The 27,734-nt window shown below is 41.3% G+C and overlaps 1 protein-coding gene and 1 long non-coding RNA gene across 8 annotated transcripts in view; both read left to right on the top strand.

Moving 5' to 3' along the window:
• Positions 1-3,872, top strand: part of LOC106014427 (uncharacterized) — a 39,781-nt gene extending 35,909 nt beyond the window's left edge. Inside the window, exon 5 of the long non-coding RNA XR_003500344.3 lies at positions 845-3,872. This is a non-coding gene — a long non-coding RNA (uncharacterized lncRNA). The remainder of the gene's footprint in view (positions 1-844) is intronic.
• A 2,697-nt stretch (positions 3,873-6,569) lies between these two features.
• Positions 6,570-27,734, top strand: part of TAFA1 (TAFA chemokine like family member 1) — a 228,079-nt gene continuing 206,914 nt past the window's right edge. The window contains exons 1-4 of one of the 7 annotated variants that reach the window (XM_072044368.1): positions 6,570-7,304; positions 13,109-13,205; positions 20,462-20,582; positions 20,892-20,939. In XM_072044368.1, the coding sequence (XP_071900469.1) occupies positions 20,465-20,582; positions 20,892-20,939 (166 nt within the window). In that variant the 5' untranslated portion in view covers positions 6,570-7,304; positions 13,109-13,205; positions 20,462-20,464. Of the gene's footprint in view, positions 7,305-13,108; positions 13,206-17,716; positions 18,400-20,461; positions 20,583-20,891; positions 20,940-27,734 lie in introns of those variants that run through there. The other 6 variants (XM_072044371.1, XM_072044367.1, XM_027467539.3 and 3 more) reach the window with 6 other exon arrangements.

Genomic DNA, 27,734 nt, shown 5'->3' with positions numbered 1-27,734 from the left:
GCCAAGGTTAGATCTGCAGCCCCTGGGATGCCTGGGCCATCAGAGAAAAGGCATTTCTTGTCTGGCAGGGGCATTTCAAGGGCAATTGCAGTGTGGAGGAGGAGTTGGACAGGAAAGTCAGCTAGATCCTAATGAGGATCCCATAATCTGATGAAATGGGTAGCTGATGTTTCTGGGAACCAGGCTGAGAGAAATCCCAAGGAAGAAACTGTCCTGCTATAATAACAGCTGAGGCCATAAAACCCTGAAATAAATAAAATTTGTAAACATAAAATGAAAAAAAAAATAGTTCCTCAATTACAGTTTTTATGTGATTTATGTATTTAATTTATTTAAATCAGTGACCCTTCGAATGCAGACACGAATTAGAAGTTCCACAAACATTTCAACTGTCATGAGGAAATACAGAGTTTTTATTTTCTCTCCTCCTGTGGCTGCCTCTCCATGTTACATGAATTTATCTCAAAATGAAGCACGACAAGGAATCGTCTTCCCAGAGTATTATTGATCTGTGATTTGGGTAGCAGGCTCAATACTCTATAGACACAGAAGTGAAAGAGACAATTTTCTCCCTCTCACACCCAAATTTTTTGAGCGAGTATTTGGTTTCAGTTACATAAATTCATGGCAGTTCTGTGACCGAATATATGCCACTTATTACTTAGGGGATTTTTCAACAAACCAAGAATGAGTCAGTATCCTTGTATTAATCAGATGGTCATGGTTTGAAAGCTGCTGATATCCATGTCACATGGCCCAAAGGGGTCCACAAACAGCAAGCCTGCTCTGCAAGTTACTGAAGGAATTTTTTATTTATTTATTTTTTTCTTCTCATTGGTTACAGTGGGATTTGGTTCAAGCTCAATAAATTCAACAACAAATACTGGATCTTCAGCTGGTGTAAATTTCACACATTGCTACAAAAGCAGCCGCTGCCTTTCACGGTGGGAATTTTCCTGGTATCTTGGGTATACACATTTTGCAAGTGATGGACTGTCCACCTCTGTAACTTTGAAAATGATGCTTTGCTTTTTTCCATGCTTTCCATGCTAGTGTCCATAATCTCAGTAGCACTTTTCTCCTCCTTTTTATTCTCTTTGTTGTTGATCAGTAGAATGATTATTTGTACAGACATTTTCCAGAAATACATGACCAAATCTTGCCTGCAGCATTGGAGAAAAACTTGGTCCATGTGCCAAGATGGGGCCAAAAAAGCACAGCACAAGATGTGTTTGATTTTCTTTTAGGAAATCATAGTATTTGCAACAATCTGGCCCTCCCTGCCAAAATAATCCAACCCTCTTTCAATATTTGCCAGGAAAGCTAGACCAATATATCAATCTTTAATTATAGAAAACCATGTCTGAGTACAGGAAAAAAGGAAGTTTTAATTCTCTCCAAGGCATTGATTTCTTTTGCAGCCTCTGAGAAGTCAATCAACCTGCTTGACCCTGTGGTGGCCACTTATTCATAATATAGGTGATGCAGGAAGGGCTGATGGGGCAAAGTTTATATGTGGGTTGTCCATGGCTTGAATGAAGTGCCTCTATGAGGGACTGACTTAATAAAGAGCCAGCTCACCTTTGCAGGCTTGGAATTGTGCAAGAACTCCTCAGAAAAGCTCACTTATTTTACACAGAAATGATTTGTTCTACTCACAAGCATATTTCTTCCTTAGGAAGATATCTTTAGGATTAGGCTCTCTGAAGTGCAACAAAGACAAGTTGCACTTTCTAAAGGCTCTGACATATGTAAAAGGTTTTTCTGAAATTTGGCCATTTAAATTATTTTAAAAGTCTTCTTGTTAACAAATTGAGCCACAAATAAGAGCTAATGGTATCCAAACATGTGGTTTTGCTCCACAGTGATTACCTTATTGCATTATCTATGTCAAGGAAAAGCTCTCATGTTCATGATGCATATTTTCTGCACGATTCATGATTGCTGTGCTCAGCCCTGTGCAGTTAGAGGCTTCTGAAGACCCATCCAGCTCTGCTCTCCGCTCTTCTGTGGTGGCCACAGAAATTTCTTCCTCTTCATGACAGGAAAAAATAGAAAGAAACTATGACAATTTCTGAAAGATGAAGATCAGTAGCTGCTACCTGTTGTACCCTGCCAAGGTATACAGCTTACGAGTGGCACCCTACTGTTCTGGGTGTATTTGATCTGCATCAAGCATTGTCTCATTGTCTCATTGACAGGATTCCCTGACAGAGAAAGTATGCCAGGTTTGCTGAGTCCTGGGAAGATAGATGATACCAGTTGTGCTGGTTCATCAGTACAATGTCAGGTCCAGAGGAATGCAAGCCAGAGGGATTCATGATCTGTTCTTGGTAAAATCAAGCCCCACTCAAGCTTTCTAAGGAAATTATGAACAAGTAGGTTGATTTTATACCAGGTCAGCTCTTTACATTTTGCAGGTGTGACTTAATACTCAGACTTCAGAAGCTGAATTTGCAATACCATCTAACCACAGCTCCAAGAGAAGTTTATAACCCTCTCCCCGTGTCATCTCTATTGACCTCAAAATGAAACTCTTATTTGCCATACTTTGTGGATTATGGAGCCCTCTAATGTCAGGAAGCTGCACTGGGTGAAATGTGTCCTCTCCTCTGAGCTCATTCAAGTTGTGGATACTGTCAGATTCATTACTCTGCTTTAAAACACAGGATAGTATACTTTATGAATGAAAGACATGTATTATGTATGCTAGCACACTTCCAAATTGTGCTCCTGTTTACACTCTGAAATCTGCTGACTACAGTGGTACATAATCAGGACAGAACTCATCATTGTTTCTTTAGGAAATTCATATTTTTCTTGTTAGAGATGTTTTTGCTGCAGTAGTGACATACGTAGCTCCATCAAGTTCTGATCAGAAAATGGAGTAAATAAGCAGTTGCATTACAATTTCCTTCTCAGAACAGATACAAAGCAGATTTCTGGAAAAGGGCAGTAAGTTAAAGTTAGAAATAAAATCCTGCCAAACCCTGAAAGCTGAGCAAAATATGTTACCAAAGAAACCAAAAATACAAAAAGAGAGACAAGTCACTGAACCTCAGACATTGCCCACTTTCTAAAAGCCAAAGTAATCTATATTAATAGAGAGCTTAGCACGTAGCAATGACAAAATCTGTATTAAATGGCATAAAAAAGCCAGTCTAATTTTCCATGACCCTACATAAGCCTAGTAATACTCATTAGTGTCTACATAAATTTGTTAAACCTTCTTAGCATTGAGGAAACATGACTTCTTTCAATTTGGATTTGTTTGCAGCTAAAACTTTCAAACACTGTCGCTTTCATGGGGGTGATAATAACTTATATTTGAGGATTAAGGAAACACATTATATATTCCACATCTCAGTCAAAGTAACTAAACAGTGTGACCTACCACCTTTCTCAAAGCAATCAAATGGACAAATCTCTGCCCTTTAAAGTAAACAGGCTTGCCTGTAAGACAACCATTCTGAAATTCATAATCAAGTGAAAAATTAGATGAATGCAAGTGAGGTTATGAGTTGATGCAGCTTGATTGTAACAAGAGGGCCATTAATAGTTATTAATGATAAGTGGGATAAACTGTCAGATATCATCCATGTGTAACTAGGTAGACATGAACGAACGATTAATAAACGTGTCCTAAAGAAAAAGAATCCTTGGCTGAGACTTTAGTGAACTTGCAAGCTAGGAGAACAGATACAATAAAATGCTTAAACAGTGCATATGTTTTAACTTTGGGTATGTTCTATTTGAGTACGGACCCCATCAGCGTGCAATGGCCTGCCATGGATACAGCAAAGTTACAGATTTTAGAAGTCAGTCGCATAGAAGTGCCCCTTTTTGCTCAGAAGCCTTTATCCACCCCAGACTAATTTCATTATGCTGCTCAAGCTGACATACTGATTAAAAGAAAGTCATTCCATTTACTGTTCCTTTTAATCATTAGGTAAACATAATACGGAGTGCCTGGTACATTTGGTAAATATGAAGTAGATCAGTTATTACTCCTCAGGTGCTGATAGCACTATCGCACTGGGTTATCTCCAATGTTATCAACACCCCATTCTGCCATATAGCAACTTCTCAAAATTTCAGCATTGTACACAAGATGCCTTTGGGTATTTGCTTTTCTCTTTTTCAAATATACATAATCACTCAGTAATACCAGGATGGTTAAATTATCCGTACAGCCAAATGACTTTGAATTAGATTTCTTCCTTAACTACATCAACGCCCCATATGCCACTGATATCAGTAGAACTGAGACAATAATTTCTTCTGCTGGGGCTGTGTTCTGCACCCATCTTCAGGCTAAGGTGGCTCTGATGCACAAAGTCCCTCAGTAGCTCTTGCAGCTGCTCGCAGAGTACATGCTGCTCCAGATGAAGAGACGGCTGAGTCTGCCCATGCTGGTGCCAGAGTCCTCTCCTATGTCAGTGCTGTCACCCCTTACCAAAGAGGGGCATTTTCAAATAACTTGCATGACACTGTTTTCAAGGCCAGCGAAGGCATTGCAACAGAAGGGTGGGATTTTCAGAGTGCTGATGGAGAGCTCATTCTTCTTAAGCAATGGGAGCTTCAATATTAGTCTCTGTGAGAGTGGAATTGGTGTACAGCTTTCCAAACCTCTTCTCTGTAAAAAATTGCAGAACATATTTTAAACTCAAGGGATGATGTAATGTGGATAAGCAAAGCCAAGCTGGAACACTGATGGGCCTCCTTCCTTTTATCCTTCTTTTGGCAGAGCCACTTCTTTTCTTGCATTTGCACTGGCAATATCTGAACCTGCAAACAAGGAAATCAGTGGATAGGGTGCACAGAGATGGGAGGGGAAGGTATAGCACAGGCAGCAGTTTACCAGCATGTAGCCGATCCTTTCCCTCAGATCCACAGAAATATGGAGCCATGCTCTGCTGTCTTGCAGGGGTACCACACAGAAAGACATATGTCTAACTCCTGGTTAACTCTACCAAAAAGGAAGTTCTCTCATTCCGCAAGAAACAGTCTCCAAAGTCTTTTAGGTAGGAATTTTGAAAATCTCTAACGTGCAAATTATTTGTTTTCAGGCAATTCCTGTCATCTTTATTATTACAATTGCTATTACTATTATTGGCATTTTTGACCATAGTTGCTCATGCATTTTTCACAGAGTAAGGGTAAAATGGGAACCCAATTAATTTTTCCAATTCTAGTCTCACAACTATGAAAACAAAACAAAAAAATATTCAGCAGTTGACACCAGCCTGCCTATTATTTTGTTTGCTGCATACCCCTTTCCCTCCTGAACAGTTGCAACAAGATGAGCTTATATGTTGTCATTCTCTTTGTTTTCTCTTTGCAAGATGCTGATGTCTCACTGCAGACTGGAGAAGACTCCCAGCACGGCAGCTGTCTGGACCAGCTGCAGGAACAGGTTAGCTGGGAGTAAAACCTTCCAGAGACACAGGTTTAATACTGTTTGCATGGCTTCCCCTCTTCAGTTTGCAATCACTGACTTCAAGGAAGTGTTTTACAGGTTCCTACAGTCAGAACATTGCAGAGAAAAGTATTTGTTCATTCTTTCCTTCAGCTACTCCCAGGAACAGCCTGACAACAGTTGGTAAAAGGGAGGCGTTTTACCCTTCTGAGTCCCTTAAAGCAGCAATATCTTGCAAGACTGGAGGATGATTATAGGTGCCATGATTTTTTTGCTATCATCCTTCCTAGTTAGTCTATTCCAGTTTAATATATTCTCACAGCTATGATTTTCCGTGGGCATAATTAATATTTTGCCTTCTGAATGCAGCAAGATGCATTTGCTGGTCTGTTTAGAGGCTGAGCCAAAATGCACCGTTTCTCACTTGGTAACATTTTAATATTCTCAGGGAACACTGATCTATTTGTTAAAATTTTGTTCAAATAGAACAGCCAAAAATGATATGAGTCTTTTCACATGAATCTTTCCAACGTCCTTGTTTCAGGTATGAATTTTCTTCAGGGCTGTATATTTAATCTATTATTATTATTATTAAGGACATTGCAGATGGAGAAAAATAAAGGCAAGCAGGCAAAACTGTACACTGCTGAGATTCTCACCCTAATAGCTACATACAGTAAGGTGTAGAGTTTGCTGTGAGCATAAAAGTCTGGTCATGAACATTGACTGAACTTTCACTGTTTCCAGGAACATCAGCTCCTCCAGTATCGCTCTCATAAGACCAGATGTTCTCATTCCTTTGTCTGAATCTGTTTTTCTAAATAACACATTCTCAACACTTTCTCTGATTTTAACCTTATTAAGAACTTTATCCATTTCTCCCCTTCCACTAAGGAATAAGATCTTTAAAATGAACTATGAATTCTACAGAAATATCTTGGTTTAGACAAAACAACTATTGAGTAGCTAGATATTGTCAAAAAGACAGTAAGATCATGGCATTACTTTTATATCAGTGCTGACACAATTTAGCCTTCGGGCTCATGTCTGAATCTCCTGTTTGCTTGATTTATTGCAGATTTTTCTCTTATCAGGTGAATAGTTTGATCATTTGATTTTATTGTTGGTTTCTTTCCAGGTGCCAGAAGTAGTGAGTATTTAAATATATGTCCAACGTGGAGCAGGAAATTGAAAATTGATTCTCCACAGCATTTATCTGAGATGTGGTTCAAGATCTTCAAGTTAGCCAAAGCAAAGAGCTTCCACTCTCAGTGGTATGCCAGCTTGGCAGACAGTCTGGAGTTGATTCAGTGGCATCTTTGAAGAGAAATTCAGAAATTGTATATTTTTTAAACAAGTTTCCTAAATAAGCATAGAAGGTAAAAAAGACACCAAGAAGGATTTTTAATTACCTATGTGATGTTCAAGCACCTTTTAGTGGAAACAGAGGTGATGAGCTGGCAAATATGATTGATGATCAGATTACAACTCCTAATGATTTTCTTTAGCTGTGCTGTGGAGTGACTGCAAGCTCTGACACAGATCAGCCTTCTTGTGCTTGCTCTCATACACATAGACATAAAGGAGGTGGCTTCTGCCCAAAGCACTAACCCACAGACTGCAACAGGAGCCAGATTGGAAAGGACCAAAAGCTAAGAAGACACAAGGTGACAGCCCATTGCTGGAGCCTGAATATCCTCTGAGACAGATGCTTAGTGTGTGGGTGGCTGTTCCCACAAGCACACATCCGCTGCTAACCGGTGGCTCAGCCTCTGCCATGGAAGTGCATTTACTCTCCTCCAGCTTTCCAACCAGTTCCCAAGGTTGCTGAGTACGGCTGCAGCACAGGAGTGCACTCCAGGAAAGCTAAGTGCCTACTGTGAAAGTAAGTGGCAAGACATAAAGTCATATTTTCACTAATGTTTCTATGAATTTGATATAGTAACAGGGATGTACCGATTTGAAATGGTAACCTTTGTCACTCTGAGTCCTCTGTAAACGAGTGGTTAAAACGGCACTTGAGTGTTACACAGCTTAGTGACGTTTTTCTCAGCAAAATCAATGAAACCAGTCTTGGGTAAAATGTTTGCAAGAATATAAAAGTGACTTAGACAATTCTATGCCTAAGCTTGAGTTTGGTAGAGCAGCACCTTCGGTGGGGGCCCATAAAATGCTGCTTGGACTCCAGGAGCTGTGCTGTGCAAGGCAGCTCTAACCCTCTTTTACGCTCCAGCAGGAGAGAGAGTGCAATAATGATTCACTGTTACAGGCCAGCTCAATACAGATTGATTTGGGTTCCGTGTCTTTTTGTTTAAAATGTATTTCCACACAAATGGGTCTGGTATGTTCAAACTTCCTTAATAATAACTCCAACAAAATTCTGCAATAAATAATTTTAAATTACCCTAAAAAATCTATTGGAATTAGAAATAAATCAGCAGATTCTCTGTTCAGCAGGAGCAATAAATCCTTCTACTATCACAGCATACACTGTTTACATTTGCCTAGGGGCTCTAAAACATTATGAGATGAAAAGATTTTCCTGTTCCTTGGTGTCTGGCTGCCATAGAATTTAAGTGTTTCATGAATTTAATTGTGAAGAGGAGAGTTTAACATTTTTCAGCCCCCTGTGGGAAGTGAAAGGAGGAGTCAAACAGATATTATGCTGCCCCCCAAATTATTCATATTTAAAATTTTGCTATGATGACTCTGTCAGGTGAGATTCAGAAGACCATCAAATGACCCTAAGTCCATTAGAGAGTAAGCTGTCAGAAGAAGGCTTTGGAATCATAAGTAGGACCTAGTTTTCTGCTTGTGGTGGAATTTCATTTCAGGTTGCATAAATATCTTTATTTACGCAACATTAAGCTAATTTTTAGCATTTTCCTGCAAATCTATTAGTTGCTTTCAGGCCCTTTGAAAGGTATCATATTTCATGGCATGAGAATTCATCTGTCATACTTTGGAAAGAGAGTTTATATCTCTAGCAACTGAAAGCATGTAAAAAAAAGGCATTTAAGGCAGTTGCAGTCTTTTGCTGGAGCATAGGTAGAAGAAACAAAAATTACTGCTGTTGCTTAGATGTAAAAAGATTTTATTTTTTTTTTCAATGGAAAAAACTGTTCTGCTTTACCTTGATTACTGGACCCAAGGAAAACATATAGCCTAAGTCTGACATACTAGTTTTGTCCAATTTAGAGAATGAGAGAGAATTGCTGTACAAGCTGAAAAAAAGAACCAAAACTACTAGTTGAGCCTCTTTAAAACATATACCTCTTTATATTTTCATTTTTCAATCTCTGTTTTCTTATCTTAGTCCTCTTTTATTCATTTTCATGTTTTGCAAGCAATATGAGAAAGATTTCTGTGCCATTGTGTATGCTTACTTATTCTGACTTCTCTTCTTGGCGCACAGAATTCAGTGTGACACGAACAACAATTTGATGTACAGAGCCTACAATGCCAACAAAATCTAGTATTTTATTCCAAAGTAAATGACAACAAAATCTTTGAAAACCTGAGAAGAAGGTGGGATAGTAAAAGAGGTGTGTGGGAGAAGAAGAATATAAAAAAAGGATCAAAGCAGATAAATTTCAGCTGGCAAGCGATAACATACTCCTCAGTTTCCTACAGTTAAATTTGTAGCTTCCAGTATATTTTAGTGATGGATCCCGCATAGCAAGCTTAACTGAAATTATCCATTATAAATTTGTTTCCAAACAAAAACAAACAAACAAAAAATATCATCTTATTAATTTTGCAGATGTGCTTGGGAGTGAAGCAAAATCAGCAGTCAGACAAAGAGCACTGTTGACAATTTCAGTGAAGTACAAAATCAGTCAAGTATAATGTTCATCATTCCTTATTTGCTATGATAATTAGTTCCCGACATTCTGCACTGTGATGTGCATGCTTGCTTTGTTCAAGATGTTACCCACGTTATATCTTTGGGTGTTGTCTTCTTTCTTTGCCACCAACTCAATACACATGCTTTTGGTATACGTACACTGAAAATGGGTACTTCAAAACTTCCTGATCAGCCCTGCACCTCTCCACATGCATACCAAATGACACAGAGACAAATGAATTTTCTTCCAGGGACACAACTGTGTGAAGCGTTGCTTTGGTTCATTAAAACAACTGCCTGGATACCCGCTCAATACATGTTCTTTATCACTGAAAATTAGCAGTGATGTGGATGTGTCTCTTGAACTTTGTTGCTACAGTCGGGGTTACAAATGGCACAATCTGAGCACTGGGAATTGGAAGAAATAAAAGAGTAAATCTGAAAACAGAACAGACTGGAGGCTGGAGCACTCCTGCATCTCTCTTAGGGTAGAACTGTGCATTAGCAGATGGCAGCCTAAAAACAATATGCGCTGAGAGAGCTTGAGATGTATGGCAAGATTTTCAACACCTACGCAAACGTTCAAAAGAGTATTGTCTGTCAGGGGTGGTGGAGCAATTTACAAGTTGCTTTTGTGTGGATTTCTGAAGCTATTATCTACATACGATCAGCTAGGAAATGTTGGAGGCAAATTCAAGGCAAATTTTTACAAAATGGAATACGAGAACTAGTCACAATATTAATCCATATGTTTTGATGTGAGTATTGTAAAACTTATACAAAGCAGCCCAGACCCTTCTTATTGGTAGATCATGTAGCTAGGTTGCTTGTGCGAGGCAGCAGAAAATTGCAACTGAAGAGCAAATCGTGATCTTGCCATCTGCCTGGAAGGAATTATTATATAGGGTTGGCTGTCAATCAACCAACCTGTTTTGAAGCAAAGGCAGAACAGTATATGATTTTCTCCATGCTCATTTCATGCACTAATTCCTTACTCAGAAACTCCCCATTTCCAGCAGTTCAGTACACGGGGCTCTGGCTGCGGCACTCTGCCCAGCTCTGCAAACAAGTAGATGAGATGTGGAAGGGAGTGCTTGGAGTATTTTTCTTAAATAATGACAAAGCCCATACCAGTGACAGCGAATTAAATCATAAGGTATTGTGTTCTTCAAAGCAATGGCATCAGGGATGCACTTGCTGCTGTATATCACATACTCATGCTGATTCTCACTTTTTCTTGTTCCAGTGGGAGAACTTTCCCCAGCCTCTTTTTTTCCACTCCTTAATGGATTCTTTTGTGTTGCTTTCTTTTTTTTTTTTTTTCATTTTTTTTCCCCCTCTTTTTCTTTATCATTTTATTTTTCTTTTTTTTTTTTTTTCACCCTGAACATAAATTGTCCCTGTATGCCTGCTTAATCTTTCCAAGATTTTTCCCTCAAATTCTAGGCTGTAGTATCACACACTGTATGTTTTTTTATTTTTTTAATCCATAATCAAAATTGCCTTGTGTAGCACCTCTAATCTGAGGCACTCCCAGCATGCTAAAAGAGTTGTACGGAAGCCACACCATGTACCTTCAAAATTAAAGATATTTTTAAAGTAACAAACCTAAATATATCTTAAGATCACATAGTGAATCCCTCATAAGTGTTCACACTACAGGGAGCAGGTAGCAAAGAAACCTCTCAATTTGTTAATGTTGTTTTTTTTTCCACCATTGGCTTTCTTGGTGGTAAATTGGAAGCAAATACACAAGTTTGCAAATAAGCTGTTTGTACCAGGTCAATGCCCTGGTACAGCACAAGAGCTGACATTCCCTCTGCAGCTGGGTCCAATGCAGAGTAAATTGACCTCAAGTGCTATTTTCAGGGTAGCACCTGGAGTTACAAAGACCAGAAGTGCAACGCTGCAGAGCTGAATTGGCTCCTTGGATTTATCTTTTACAGAGGTACCAGCCAAATCTTTCTTTCTGAAATAAGATGTTTCTGAGCGCAGATACTGGGTTGGGCAAAGACATGCATTTAGTGTGTGCTGGAACATTCAGGGGTGGTGCAGCAAGGAAGGGCGTTGAGCTGGTAGTGTGCCTCTACGCAGTGCTCCCTGTCACACAGCGTGACCATCCTGGCTTACTTCCCAAATCAGCCTGATCACATCTTATCCCAGGGACTTACGTTAACCAAAGAAATATCATGTATCTGGTGGCTTTTTGAGCTTTCAGAACAGCTTACAGCTGTGTCAGTTTGTGGCCCCCTCAAAGTGATCCCAGGTGGTCTGAGCTTATAAAGGTTCCCCTCACTCCACCTGAGGAAGGAGGTGAGAGGAATAGAGGTAAGTTAAGGAGTTTGTTTCAGAAGTGAGGTAAAAAAAATACAGCTACAAATTTATTTAATGAAATTCTTGAGTTAGGGGGAAGCAGAAATGGAAACCAAGCCTTACTGAGAGATCAGACCTGGATATTTCAAGGTTGGGGCTGAAGGAGTGGGTTCCTGGTTGTGCTTTAGATGTGCACTTTGAGGTTTTGTGGTGTGTTGGGGCAGCTCTTTCTCTTCCCAGCCATGCGCTGGGAGGGACTAGGGGTGTCCAGGAAAGGGCTGATGCATTTTTGAACTGTGGTCAGTGTGGGGGCCTTTCTGCTCCTGGCTGCTTCTTCCACTGCCTTCCTGGGCCTTGCTGGATGCCTGCTGATGGGGCTAAGGCAGCACAAGGAAAGAGGTGGGCTTCCGGCTGCAGCACCTGGGGAGAAAATCACTTCCCCACGAGCCCTATTTCTGCCTTCCTGAAAGACAAGAATTTTGACAGAAGAGGCTTATCTTAACTGCTGCTTTCATTACTTGGAGATAATGGAGCCCTATTGTTTGTTAAGTTTAATTTAAAGCTGGGAACACAGCAAGGCTAGAGGGAATGAAGGCAGCCCAGTGACCATGTCTGAGCTCTCCTCAGTGAATTTGCCTGCCAGCATATCTCAATTGCTTTGTCTTGGTTGGATTTCTTTTATTTATGTTGTGAATTTTGAAAACACTTGTACCTTCATGTAAAAATTGACTTTTTAGCAGCAGAAGTAAATGCTAAACCTCTGCCTGGGGACAGATATTTGGCATCCTGAAACTGATTAATCCAATATCAAGTGTCCTCTCTGACTATAGATATGCTAGTTTTCAGTTCGTGCACCATAGTCCCTGATTTCTCTGCTGTAGGTGGGTCTTGGATGGAATGTGGTTATTGCTGGTCCAGAAGGGCAACCGCAGACTAACACCAACAAGAATTCCTTCTGAAACTAGGGGTATTTCAAAAGTACTTAATTTAATGAATTCAACTATGTTAACAGAAAAATGCATGGGCTGAAGGCTCTTGAGTTTGTGCCACGCAGAAGCTGAGAGTCAATGAGAAGAGATTCTGAATTTCAGACCAGGATGATCTCTCCAGCTGATGTATAGCTGATAAAGAATAACAATATCATTACTTGACAAGAACACCATGATCAGCATCAGTCAAAGGCTGTTTTAACTTAGATTTCTTTGCTTTCTTGGGCATCTCTGAACTAAATAAAAATCATTTCCATTTTACGGAGGCTATGTTCACCTGCCATGATATCCTGAGCACAATCATGTTTTTATGCTTATACTGGGTGTTACTGAAGTTTTGTTGCTTGTCGCTAATGTACTTCATAGCTAATTCCTCTTGTTACTTTCATAGCATGTACTGATCTTGTTGGCTAAATAGACAAGGGTTGAGATTTGTTGTGCATTGTCCTATGTACTTTAAAAATACCTTGGGACATTAATTTTTTTGATATAAAATTCCTTGAGAAATATATATAAATATTTTACTTTCCCTCCTCTTAGGTATGGACAATACGTAAGAAGCAGAATCTTTGTCTCTCAAGCACGGGAACTGTGAATACTAGACCCGCCTTTCACCAGGAAGAGCAGCACTTTAAAGGTAGGCTGGAAAAAAATACTCTGAAAGTCTTTCCTTTTGTGCACTACGTAGCTGTGGCTGCAGCAGGAACAGAGCAGACTTGCTTGCGCACCATATGTGAGGTGGGATGATAACCATGTGAACTAGCCCCTGGACTCCCATAGAAAATAGTTTCCCTGCATGTGCTGTTGTTCATCTCGGCTTCTTTAGGCTTTTGGTGTGTATAGTTTGTACTTGGCCAGTAGAGGCTGTAGTCACAGCCAGACAAATCACCAAATGTGATTCCTTCACAAAAAGTTGTGTAGCTTTCTGGCTGAGCTTTTCATGGACAGTGTGGGTAGACTCAATTAAAATATTTGCTTTCCACTAAAGTTGAAGGAGAGAAAATCTGACAATACGGACTAAAGGATTTAATGTTATTGTAGAAGACAAAAGAAAAGGAAATATATTTGGTTCTGTCATTGAGGTTAGACCAGACCCCTTTCAAGAGAGGAGCAAAAGCAGTGGGGACTGAGAAAGGAAAGTTTCTGGGTTCTGGGCAAGGAGGGGGAAGTAAGGTTTTCCTGGGAAAAAGAAATAAGGCATTACTGTGTGCATCTGACTGGCCATGTGAGATGTGCATATAAAACTCAAACTGCTGCAAACACCTGTATGCATTGAGCATATAACTGTCTTTCTGGGCACAGCTGTGTCCATGCCTAATTTTTAGGAAGTTCCTAGACTGAAAAAATCCTGCTTTAGTGTTGGTTCTCCCTTTTTCTTCTGGGGGAAGAAACCAAGAGCTAGAAATGCCTGGGGAGACACAGGGCCCTGAATGAGGGGTTGTTTCATGGCTGTTTTCATTCTGAGCTTCATGGTTGCTGTTCTGGCTATTGTATGTATGCAGATTGATCTTTGTGTGCCCAGCTGCTGGCTGTCTATGTGGACTGGCTTTCAGTGGAGGCCAAGGTTTGCTGTTGCAATTGATGGTGGGGTGGGAAGGCAAGCAAAAGCTCTGTTCCATGGGATTTTAAAGAAAGCTTCCATAAATGTTGTAGATGTGAGATGAGAGAGTCTGTAATTTCCCTTTATGGTGGAGGTAAGGTAAAATGTACTGTTAGACTGGCTCACCTGGGGTAGGAACATGTAGGTACTGATGAGCTGCAATGTGTACTGCCTGTTGCCCAGGCAGCAGCTGAAACTGAGTTTGGGTGTATGGAAAAGAGTGGTGTAGGGTGGGTGGGAGCAGCTGGGAGGGATGGAGAACACAATCTGTGAAAACCAAAGCTTCATTGTCCCAGGAGCACTAGAACTAATGAGCTTTGCATTTCAAAGGTGGTGAGCCTTCTTCAAACCCTGTAAAATACACGCCTGGGATTTGTCGTGTTAAATCTCTACATGGGGAAAAGGCGTGTGTGGGGGAGGCAGAGAGGAACGGAGATGGCAGCATGAGAAAGTAGAGGACAGAGGCCCTTATTTGGGTGCAAGTACCAATCTGCTGTCTGCATTAGTCTGCCTGGGTTGCATATGCTCTCCTTTTCGGTCTGCACAGAAACTTGTGATAAATAGAGGTTCAGGGACTGAAGAGCATTTATTTTTATTTGCCTATTTTTGTCATTCCCTTGGCATCTTCAGATGAATGGTGGAACCAGGAGGGAAAGGCTATTCTTCTTGTGAATACAATCATTGTTTGTGTGAGGCAACCTGTCTCAAAGGCAGTTTAATGCCTGCTGACCCCTTGCAACCTACCTTCACCTTAGAAATATCACATCAGTGTAATGGCCTGCTTTTGGCAACCCTGCCAGGAACCCCATAGAGTTTTTCTATCAGAGCTGTGGACAGGCAATCTTCCATTGCTCTTTGATTAGGGTAGCTCAAAACTCCTGGTTTCTGTCCTTTCTTCTGTTTGCCATCAAGAGTTAGTGGAAGTGGAAGGACCAAGTGGGGAGGAGGACAAGCCAATGTGAGAAGAACACTTGAGTGTTACTAGCATAAGCTAACAACTTCACCCTCACCTTTGCTGTGCCTGGCCTTCTCCACACCTGTAAGCCTTTCTTGTTTCTGTGATGGGCAGATCACAGGCTCCTCTCTGCTGTGGCTGCTGCCAGATGGTTGGGGGGAGACAAGGGGCAAGACCTTGTTTACGAATACTCTGCTTCCCTGTAGTCCTGCTGCAAGTTGCTTTTAGACAAATAATATCTTGTTCACAGGCTTCTGGGTGTGCAAACTGCAGATCTCCCTGACCTCTTTGATTTTGCACTGATTGCCATTTCCCTTCCCAGGGGAACGGATTGTGTAACCCAGGGACTGGTCTGCCCCTGGTGCAGGGCCTGGATCTGTCTTGCCCCTGCACTGGATGGAGCTGCCATTGCATGCTGGATGGCTGGCACAACCTTTTGCCTCATTTTCTTTCCTCTAGACATAAATTACTCTTTCAGCCTTTCCTTGCTATGACAAGGGATTTTAAAATGTGCAGACTGTTCACTGGTGTCTTATTTTCCTTCACATTTTCTGTTTCCAGCCTTGTCAGTGATAGCAGCTCCAAGTTCTGTACATAAGCCTATGGGCACATGTAAGGCAGCATTCCCTTCCTGTCAAAGCCAGTGACTCCTGAAATGAAGAGGCAAAAATAAAGCCCCAAAGCATCAGGTGAGGACACTGCCCAGCCTAAAGCAGGGTGAGAGTAGCTGTTTCATGTCTTGTTGGTCCACTGAAAGTTAAAACTGGCAGCAAGGACATCAAAACAGGTGTAAGAACGCTACTGCAAGACTTGCCAAGGACTCCTCTGTTCCCATCTGATGCTGGAAGCCAGAGCAGGGAAGAGACTGCAAGTGCAGCCTGTTTAATATTCTATTCTGTCCCTCTGATCTCCCCCCTACCCTGCAGAAGCAACATGTCCCATGTTTCTGCAGAGCTTGTCCTGAGCAATAGCAGCATCTGTCAGGGGTTATGGTGGCATTAGCCTCATGGAGCTGGGAGTTAGCAGTGCTTGGCAGAGTGACAGTTCTGCTGTACCTTACATAAATCTGTATCTTGCATAAATCTGTCTCTGCCTACTCTGCCAAGGTGTGTGGTCACAATTTGTCTGATTCTTCCTGCTGTCCAGAAGGCCTTTCACTTTCCTAGAAGATCTTGTTTGCTTCTTGAGGCCCCTCTCTTTCCTCTTGCCTCATACCTCCCCACTCCATACCCTTCCTCACTCTCCCCAGATGGAGCATGTATTGTTAAATGTGTTATTTTAAAAATAAATTCCCATCATCTGCCCCTCAGGTGTTGTGGAATGCTCCCCACATTTCCATGGAAAGAAGGAAGGTCTTGAGCCTCTTTGTGGCTTTGGTAGAAAATCACAGCAGCTGTGACCACCAGCCCTCCACCCATCCATCACATCCTGCTGTGGGCTGCACCTGGTCCCAGGTCCTGGTTCCTTAGGCATTAGTACTTGATGTGCTTTGGTTGTCTCTTTTATCAGCATTTTTTTTGGAAACTTCTAGACCCTTCTGAGGCCAGAAAGTAGCAGCAACTGTTCCAGTTCTTGGCCTTCTTCCAGTATCTAAGGAAATTCTTAGGGAAAACGTGTATTAAAGAGAACATTATGTTCCCAACCGTACTAGTGTTGCATGGTTTCATACAAAATATCCAAAAGAAATGTTGACCTCTTGAAACCATCTGTGGTCACAACAGGACTTGTCCTGAGCCACCCTCTCCCCAGGGCAGCTTTGGGACCTGCCAAGAGCTGTGCTGCAGTGGTGGTCAGGAGTGAGGGGAGGGTTTCTCCCGTGTCACTTCACCCCTCACCCCAACAGCTTTATTGTGACAAGGCTGTAATAAAGAGCTGCTGTGAGCACCGTGGTGGAGACCAGTGCAATGATCCTGCCAGTCTGCAGGGCCAAGCTCTGAATGTGCACTCCCCAGTGAAATACAGAGGCTCCAAAGGAGAGTACAGATTAGCAGGTAAACTCACTGCAACTCTCAGCATTTCCACTGAGATGTCCATCCTTGGGTGCTGAGAATGAGGTGCTTGGGAGTTGTTACTTACTATTGTTGGTGTCTGGAGTGAAGGTAGTATGCTTTTCTATCACAGGTTTAAGAAAATACCAACACAGTTGTATGTTCACCCTGAGCTCTTAAAATGGAAACTTGTTTTGTCTCCTTGCCTTCTTCCTTTTGTAGGCAGAGATATGAGCTGTAATGCTGAGTGAATGGTGTGCTTCGATGTGTATTAAATATATACAATGGCTCTTTAAAAAATAATTACATATGGTACGACAGGGAGAGGAAACCACTCCATTCCTGTAAACGGCCACTTAAGACGTAGCCAATAAATAAATAACCGTAATAAATAATTTTAGCATAAACAGCTCTAGCATCTTAGCATTCAGGAGGAGTAAAGCAAAGCTCCTTTCTATTGTCTGTTGAGCCGCATGGCAGCGGAGTTGCGAGCAAGCCCCTCTCCCAGGTGCGGCAAGGTGTTGCAAAAACCCTGCTGGCGTGCGGGATCCGGCCCCTGCCCGCCCCGCACCGCCCCTGCCCGCTCACACGCGTCTGTCAGAGGAGAGAGAAAGGGAGAGACGGAGGCTTTCTTAGCGTCTGCCTCGGCTGTCGCGAACAAGTGCGGGAGGAGCGCCCGCGGAGCGAAGGCGCGGCGCAGCCCGGCCCCCCGGCACTGCCCGCCCGGCCCCGCGCCGGTGCCGGAGCCCATCCGCAGCTCCGGCGCCCTGCCTCGCCACCGGGGGCCGTGTCGTTTCAAGGCATGTGATCCCCTTCCCGAGCAGGGATGCGTTGATCCAGGCTACGGTACTTACAGCATCGTATAGCGGCGTGCCTACGGCTGCCCGGCTCTGCACCGCCCGCGCTGGAGTGAGGCTGCTCTTGTCGTTGAACTGCTTGCTGCTCGTCCTTAAGTATCCTGGAAGCTGCAAATTATCTCAAGATCACTTCAAAGGTCTCGTCAAGCAGAGGGTGATGCTAGGAGATGATTTAAAGGTGAAAATGAGAAGGTTTCCACCCCTCAAACCTTGGCCACTTTTCTGACGGCAGTGTCTGAGAGCTCAGATGTCTTCTTTACTCTGGGAACAGGATTTGTAACAAGAGATTTTTTTTTTCCTCATAATCCTGATAAAGAAGATTATTGGGAAGCTATTAAAATCCCTTATTGTGGTACAGATGGATTTTAAAAAGTGTTAGACCTTTCCAATGAACACTAATAGAGTGCTCTGCTCTTGGTTGGATTACTCAGGTAAGGAGCTTCTTTAGGATTTAAGATTCAGAAAGCAGATCTAGAACTCATCAGATCATAACGGGATGAATGCTTTCTGCTGTGTTTCTTAATAATGATAAGATCTGTGCATAAAACTGTGTGTAAGTCTGCTGACAAAAGTGCAAGACAAATGTTTGTAAGAAATGCTGGGGTTTGAGCAAAGGTAGTTTGTAATAGTGTAGTTTCGGAAAGGTTTAAAAAAAAATTAAATAGAGACCATAAATAAATGTGGGTTAAGGAAGTCTGCTGTCCATGTGGTTTAGAAGATGATGCCTGAAGAAAGACACAGGAGAATTAAGCAGATCATAGAAGTTTGGCTTTGCTTTACTGCTTAGCTAGATTTTTAAAAGTTCAGTTTAAATAACCCGAATACCTGAAATATCTCTGAGAGTTACCTTTCTCTCTTAGCTTCTTGTATAAAAAAGTATGAACACCAAATATGACAAAAAGGCATTAATTCTTGAAGACACGGGAAGCCTTCTGGGAGCTCCCTGATCTGAGGGGACTGAATCTATTTTGCAAGATAACTAGGTCTGAAGAGAGGAGAAGTACGCTGTACACTGGGAAGTAAATAGTCAGCAGTGAAACTAATTATATGCTGAGTAGTGCATCAGATCCTCTGAACAGAGAAAGAGCCTCATGCTGATCAAAATAATGTTTGGGTGTTTGCTATTAATTAGACTTGTCAGTTTACGTGGCTCTTTTCTGCCAGTTAGTCTTAAAGGTTCCCGAAGGCTATGTCTACTTCTTTAAAACTGGGCGAATATATTTTTCCATGGATATATTTTATCGACACTGAGTTTCTCTCTATTAATGCTGCTAATCTTCCTACTGCAGAAATCCCACTGATAAGTCACACAGACTTCTTTAATTTTTGTGTAAAAGCATGGTTTTTCTATGTGAGAGATTTAATCTTTCAAAGTCTTTCTTCCTCTGTGAAAATGATGTTCAGCTGATTGGATTATTAGATAGAAAACGACATCATGTCATTGGCTGAAGAAGGAGAGTGCCTGAAGTTTGATTAATTTAGCAATATGAAATGCAGCGGAAGGTGTTGTTAAGGGAACTGGACGATGTGTAGCGTAGCTGAGCCTTGCAAACCTTCAGATCCTTGCAGGCATTAAGGAAGAGCTGCTGAAGTTGAGAAGTCAGGAAAATTTAGCCAGCTAGTACACTAGTGAATACAAGTATGAAAAAACAGATCAGCTGTACTGGATGCACAAGTACATCAGCACTGAAAGACAGAAAGTGCCTTTCCCCTTTTTTCAGTAAGTTTTTCATTAAAAATTTGACATAACCTATTTTGTGAAAAAGATAAAATATTCTATAGACTATGTATGAAAGCCAGTCTGGTCATACTCTGTTCCCTTTTGCACATGCACAGGTCGAACAAAAGGAATCTGGTTGCATCTGGGGATTAGAAAATAATTCTGAGAACAATTACTTTATTTAGCAGACAGCATCATGATTAAAAATTAATGCTCACAAAAGTAAAAAATAAATAAAAAATCTTTTACCTTCTGGGGCAGTATTAGTCTTCCAGTACTGGGGATAGAATATTTTTGAAATGCATCTCAGATGCCTGATAATGTTGTATCCGTATCTGCAATGTGTTTAAAGTAGTTTTGATGCTGTCTGGACATCACAGTATTTTTAGCTGGCCTTGCGATGTCCCTCCCTGCTTTTAAATTCGGCAGTGGACTAGTGTGGGAATATTTCCCAGCCCTCTGTTTATATTTTCTTGTTGTGTTTTTTTTCCCCCCAAGTCCTCAGATCATTACAGTTTCATTTTTGCCACTGAATTATTAAAGTTATCCTGGCTCCTGTGCTGGCACAGTGTTACATCAACTGTCCTTTTTGGGCATGACCTTTGTTGTATGACAATTGCATCCCATGGGGGAAAAACTGACCAGGTAAAAAAAAAAAAAAAAAGATGCTTAACAAAAGGAGTAGAAAAATAACAATACTGTTGTAATGGAAACTGACTATTCTGTGTGCTACAAGGTGATGGATAATAACGTCTATCTAATATTTTGTTTAGAGAATGGCAGTGGTCTCTGCAATGTCCTGGGTCCTGTATTTGTGGATAAGTGCCTGTGCAATGCTGCTCTGTCAGGGGTCCCTCCATCACACTTTCCAGCAGCATCACCTGCACAGACCAGGTAGGACTGATATCAGCTGTGGGATGCTGTAAGATTACAGGCTCTCCACCATGCTCATGTCTGTCTTTATAAATGACTGACTAATCATAAAATCCATTTTACCATTTAACTTATATCCATTTTCTGCCTTTATGTTGCAGAGCATCCTTTTTGGTCTAACGTGTTGCGCTTTGCCAATATTATGTTGTAATATTCATCCTTTAATGTTGTCTTCTAATAACCTCCCAACATGGGAATCCCATTCTGGATAACAGTTTAGTTTCTGCCTTTGTCCTTATTTCTATTTCCCTTTTTCCCCCTTTCATGCAGTTCTGGAGTGGGTGTACAACACTGAAAGACGTAACAGCACAGTTTTGGGTAACTTTATTTGCATTATCTAACTTAAGCTGGACAGGGATTGCTTACTTGAAATGCTGTTACCACATCTCCCTCAGTCTTTAGGGTTCACTGGAGGTCAGGTGTTTGCCTTGGTGTAAATGACAATACAGTTTTTCTTAGGTTCACAAGCTTACCTCTGAAACTTGCAGACATGCAGCTCAGAGGAAAATTTGGGCGTGTCTCTCAATGGAGTTAAGCACGTGCAAGGCTTTGAGTCAGACCCTCAGGTTTGCAATGAATGCAACTCACTTTGACTGTTGTGATCCACAGAGACTGCACATCAGTTTTATTGTACTCGTGTTTTTATTAATAAATTCAATTTTTCAACTGTTAATTGTGCTTTGAAGAGGATGAGCCATGTTTAAAAATTGAGAAGTTGGTATATTCTAGTGCGGTACCATCTAGTTAAAGTTAGACCATGAGTTGTGTATTACAGATCTAGAACCGCAGAAAGGAGAGAGAGGTCTTAAGAGCTTTAGAAGTGGAAGATGGTAAATGTTAAGTTGCAGTGACACATCACTTAATATTTGGCAGCTAATACTTGGAGTTTTTCATAATCGAATGGCATAACTTCAAAAAGAGATGTCTTTATCAACCTAATGATTCAAAGTTTTTTCCCAATTATTTCCCTTATCCAAGAGTCATAGGTCTTGCTTTCTTGGCATAGTCTTGTTTTCTTGTAATAACATGTGTAATATAGAGAAATAAACTTAAGTCCTTGACAGATCAGCTCCAGGTAGCTACATTAAAACATTAGATTAATGCTATTATCTTTACTAGCTTGCACTGGAAGTTTGAGTCTTTGAATGGCAATGTTTTTATTTGGGACTTGCAGAGAAATGAACAAAATATTTTTTACAACACAATTGTGGGTAATTCTGCCAGTTTTTTAAGTCTGTCCCCCAGTGAAGGAAATAGGAAAAAACAGCTCAACTAAGCAGGTAGGTAAAAGGAAAATGTAATCTTGTTTTGCAAAATCAGTTGAAACAAGTGACATTATGAGAAAAAATGAGAGCTGGACAGATTCAGAGCTCTGCAACATTTGCCTAAGGTTGAAAAATCACCTCTTTTATGAGGCAAGAACAGCAAGACACTGAATGCATACCAAGTGTTAGAGAAATGTGAAAAATGACAAAATCTTTCACTCAGAGATGTGATACAGATAGAGTGAAGGTTTTACAGCTGCCTCATCACCTACTTAGGCTCGCAAGAGGGAAAGCTTGGCTGTTTCTTTCTCAGGCAGCATCTCCACACCCTACACGAATAAGATTGATGGTGTTCTGATCCCAGGCAGCCAATTTCAGTCTCTCAAGAAATAATCCACTACACTGACAGATGAGTAGAATTTGACATGATGTTCACCTCGGTTTCAGATTGTGTGGCACCTGGGAAGTAACAGTGAGCGGGCATCCTTTAGGGAAACTGCTCAAGATTTTGGGCAATTTCTGCTGTCACAACAGAAAATCAAGACTGTTTTTTATAAGGCCATGAATTTGCAGTCTGCCAACTGAATGCGAAAGGTTGTACATAAAAGGGATGGAAATATGTTAACTAGCAAACTGAGTGATTTTAATGTATTCAACTGCAGTCCCTGAGCACACCCTATTTTTCATATTTATAATATTAGGAATGCGTCATTTACTTTTAGTTAGTCACTGTGTAAGTAAGATTAAAATGTTCAGCCAAATAAAAGTGAATAAAAAATGGATGCAGATGAACCAGTACATAATTTCAGTAATTTAATATTTGGTATATGAAATTTCAACTTATTGGATCATGGCAAATGTAGCTGTAATCAATAGCATGCTCAGCATACCTTTTCCCTCAGTTGGTGATATTCCATAGATAATGAGAAGCTCTAAAATAAGAGCAATTCTGAGCTGCTCAACTCCATTTTGGGGCTACCTTGGTACAACATGATTAAAAAGGCAGATTTTACCCTGTCTTGTGCTTCTCATACTTGATGAATAGAAGAGTCTCACTAAGCACAGGAAGGTGCAGGTAAAAGATAAAATCCTCACAGAAAGGATTTAGCATAATAAACTTGAACTGAACTCAATGGATTAACGCAGTGAGTATACCCATCTGTAGTACTGTGGTTAATTCAGTTTTGAAACACTGGAAATCGAGGGTAATGTACGAGAAGATTAGTTTATTATCAGACATTTCTGAGCTTGTTCTTTTTTTCGCCTCCTGTAACTATCTTAAGCAAGCATCTGAATGGGTTGAAATAGGTTTCTACACTCGGTATGCAGTCACAGAAGTTTAAATCTTCCTTTCAGTGCCATATACAGTTTTATAGTTCAGGATTTTATTCAGTTAGATGACTTGGCAGAAGGTGAGAACTTGAAAACAAATGTGATGAACCATTTTACGTGACAGCGTTTGTAATTGACTGGAGGTTTATTTTCTGTGAAATGTTGGCATGAGGGCACAGATAGTAAGAGCATATTGCTTGATTTTTAAGATGGATTATTCTGTATTGTCTGTACCTGCTCATGAATTCTTTCTTGTCTTATTAACACAATGAAAAGTTTCAATGCTGCAGTTAAGTACCCTTAAGTGATGATAGCTGTTCCTTTTGACTGAGACAGGTGAGGTGGGCAGGGTAGATTTCTGAGCTTTTTCAGTAGGATCCAGAGACCTTAATGGGGAGTAAGCTTGCTGAATGCCATTACAGCATGATTCCCCTTGGGTAATACGTATAGTTTTCTGCAGCTTTACATGGATATATTTCATTTTGATGAAAATTGTTAGGCAAAGGATGTGTGATAGCATTCACAGGAAATAACTTTGTGCAAACAAATTCCATTTTTTGGAAGTATGTCATTTCTGTATGATTTAATAAGAACCAGCAATAATGAGTAGAATTCCACATTGGCCGTTTTAGGCTGTAAGAAGCTCTATGGTTGTAGAGCTGTTGAATTGGCCTGAGGATTAGAGTGGACAGGTTGTGATTTGCAGAGTTAGCTGAGTGCCTGTGATAGTCCATTGATCATCTGATTGACAGTATTGACTCTGTCCCAGAGGCAGAGTGTAGATGCTGGCATTTGGCAAGAAAATATTCAAAAAGCAGGGTTTCATTTTTCTCTAAATTAAAAATAACAATTAACCCTCCCCTAAACTGTGCAATTCTTAGCAATTTTTCTGGCTTTGTTCTATGAATGAGGGATGTCTTGCACCCAGTGAGGACCATTAACTAGCACTGAATCACACTGGACAACACTGGTCATGTGTTGCTTAAAAATATGGGAAAGTACACTGAAATCTGTAAGTTCATGCAAAATAATTGGCTACACGTTAAGGATGCTAGGTTAGTCTTGCACACAGCATAAAGATGTGAGGCAGACACAAGCAGAAACATGTACCTACTATAGCAGTGCTGACATTTGCAAATATGTTAATTAAAGATAAGTTTATTCAAAGGAGGGAAGTCATGGGCTGAATCAAGTATGGCTGGAATTGTAAGTCAGTAAATGCGAAAGTATCTTTTATTGTGACAGTAGTTAATGATGTGCCCATTAAAAATCACCTCAGTAAATGATTCTCTATACCTCGTATTATGAGGAGGAAAATCGGCATCGAAGCAATTCTATGCAAGCTAACAACCAACATCAACCTAAGAGTTCTCTGAGCATCTTTCTTAGCAGACAGCATTTTGCAGAAACTTGAGTTTGTGGCTGTGAGCAAAAAAATTTCTTAGTTCTGATCTTGGCCCTCCCACTGATTTTTATAGCCTTGAGGGGAAACTGCATATTTTCACATTTCAAAAGGTCTGCTATTTTCATATGTCCCGAATGCGAGGCTATCCAGTTCAAAACAGCCTGTGAAGAATGTTGGTCTGAATCTCACTCCTCAGTAAGGTGTAAATAAAATATTCTTCTGTACTTGGCAGAGCAATTAAGATTTGGAAGATGAATTCAACAGGGTTTTTGCTCTTGGTGTTGATAGAAGCAGGTCTAGAACTAGGTAGTTAATACATGAGTGGGTACACTTTCTGTGATCAGTAAGAATTGTTTTCTATTAGTAATTTGGTGTGAATGCAAATTGCCTTCAGTATATAGTGTCTGAAATGCTGTGCAACAACTTGGCCTGTATGCAGTAGATCAGATCGTGGACATGAAAGCTGACAACTGGAGCTTCCTGCTGTGTTAATTGAAAGGAACAAACTGATAAGCTTTAACGTCTGGTTCAGATGTCATTTATGTCAGTAAATACACTTGAAGCAGCATCCTGGTTGGTTCATGATCAGAAAAACCTGCTTCCAGCTCGGCATTCCACAGGTGCTAGCTGGAAATCCTCTGCACTCTAAGTGACTTTGTTGTATGTTTCTGGCCTTCACAGGCTGTACTTGAAACTGTGGGATCACCAACTGCAAGGTAAAGCAATCCAGCCTGGAGCTACCTACTGTGTTCCTGGTCATGCACAAAATATATCTGGATATATATGGACGAATGTGTTTGTGTTTTGTGGAAGCAGAGAACTGATGCAATGAAGCCAGCACTTCGGGACAAAGCAGGACTGCTGTCAGCCCGGTAGCGATGAGCCACCTGCAGAGCTTGTGTGATGCACTCGCTGACAGCAGCAGGCTTTATTAGAGGCGTAGCAGCCTGTGGTTTTTGAAGAATCAAACCTCCAAACAGGAGCAGACTTTAGGGCTTTCGGAGTCTCTAAGATAGAGTGCAGAGGGTACGTAGCACGGCCAGGCAGCAAGCGGAGCTCGATGGAGGGCTGAAGGCAGGAGGACACCTCTCTCCTTCACCAGCGTGTAGCTCAGCTGCAGGTGGAGGAAAGCTGTCAGCGGTCACAATGCTGAACGTGACACCTTGTTACTTCTGATCCAGGCAGACAAGGCAAGCTGAGGGGAGCAGGTGTTGCAGCTCAATGGGCTGTGAAGAACAGCATGGCCATGCTGTATGGTGTGCACCCAGCTGCCCGCTGTGCACAGTGTGGCTCCACAAGCTGCTGCAAGCACGGCTGTGTCTCCTTGTGCAAGAGCCCAAGCCTAGGGTGCTAATGGTGGTATTGCAAGAGGAAGGCTGTCTCTTGAACGTGTAATTTTTCTGTGCTCATGTTTGGATCCCCTGCCTGTGCTATCCCAGCTCCCCTTTGGACCTCCCTGCAGGTGGCTGGGCAGGCAGGAGCAAGGCATGTCCATCTGCATGGCAGGAGCTGGTTTGGGGGAGCAGGGACCAGAAAGCCTCCGTGAATGCAGTGGCCCCAGCAGGTGCCTCCCCACCCCAGAGCAGCCCTGGGGCTGTGGTGAGGCATGGAGGGACCTCTCTGCGCTATTTGTAGCTTGCAATCGTGGTTTTAAAGACCGTGAGAATTCATACCGTGGTGGTTGAGCTCCAAGGAAGAGTTGGCACCTACAAATATAACCCCCAATGGCAATATAGGTTGCTCTGCACTGGAGTATTTGTGCTGATAATGTCAGAAACCTGCCTTTAATGATTAGCCTACTTAAGTCCAAGACTCATTTATATTTTAAAAGGCAATATCCGAGTGCATTTTCTCATAAGACAGGCGTCTTTTTCTCCCATTGTTTCATACGGTTTTATCCTATCCCTCTTACAATCTCTGGATTTCTCTTTGAATGTTTTCTTTTTCTGAGCTGCTGTGAAATCAACCTTTGCTGTGAGCAAGATTTATTTTCCTGATGGGATTCAGCATTTTTGCTATTTCCAGATGCTCTGTATAGAGCAGTTCTCTCCAGCTAAACTTTTTTTTTTTTTCATAGTAGCAGTGCTGGAGACTTCTTCTTTTCATTGTGCTCTAGGCAGGGTCAGCTACGACTGCAGCACAATTGGACTCTAAATTTATTATACTCAGTCAATGATGCACAGTGGGGAATTGGGGGTGTAAATTAAGCTGAATGAAGTTACAAAGCCCCATGTATGTATCTGACTCATATTTTTATGCTCTATTTAGAAGACTGTTATCTGACATTGCTCTCTTGCATGCGCCTTCTGTGTAGCTTTCAGAACAGTGGTTTTCCCCTTTTCCTTTGCATTGGGTGAAGAAACCAATCTAGCTGTCTTTGGAAGGTAATGTCTTCAGTGACAGGATCATCGTTGCTATTATTTGATAATTGATAATTGTCATAGTATTCTATTGTAATCTTTATTTTCCTTTGGGGAGGGTGGGAAGTGAGTTAACTGTGGGAGGGAAGGACCTTACTAGTTTATGGATGATGTGAGTAAATCGTAAATCAGGATTTTTGGAATCGAGTCCTAAATGCTTGGAGTGATCTGCACATCTGGCACTCTAGTGGTAGACACCCATCAGCTCATGATCCTGAGCTGTTTTTTTTTTTTTTTTTTTTTTTTTAATTCAGCACTCTCACAGCTCAGTCTGTAAAGGTACTGGGCAGGTTCTGCACTGCACAAGGTTCAGCCAAAGGGGGCACTGTACTTGTTCCAAGGCTTGGAGTTCACTTCTTTGAGAAAGGCCAAGTGAAGTAAGACAAGGCCAATCTGTAGTCAGAGGTGGCTGAACTTGCTCAGTGGTGCTCTCATTGTGGTGCCTGAACTTTGAGCTGTGTGTAATCTAGGAGAAGACTGCTCTGCACCAGCAGCTCCCAGTGACAGTCATGCATGATGGTCTTTTTTAAGAATGATGCCTAAATATTTCTCCTCTGAGCTTTGAGGGTTTATTTCTATGACACACACCCTGTCACCATAAAAATAGGCAGCTAAAATGCAGATTAAGTGGGAATCTTTGCTCCTTTATTATTTAGGAGAGCTGCCCATTCAGGTCAAAATGTGCATTTAA

The sequence above is a fragment of the Anas platyrhynchos genome, chromosome 13, assembly GCF_047663525.1.
Source record: "Anas platyrhynchos isolate ZD024472 breed Pekin duck chromosome 13, IASCAAS_PekinDuck_T2T, whole genome shotgun sequence".
NCBI lineage: Eukaryota > Metazoa > Chordata > Aves > Anseriformes > Anatidae > Anas > Anas platyrhynchos.
This window is presented reverse-complemented; position numbering and strand designations above follow the sequence as displayed.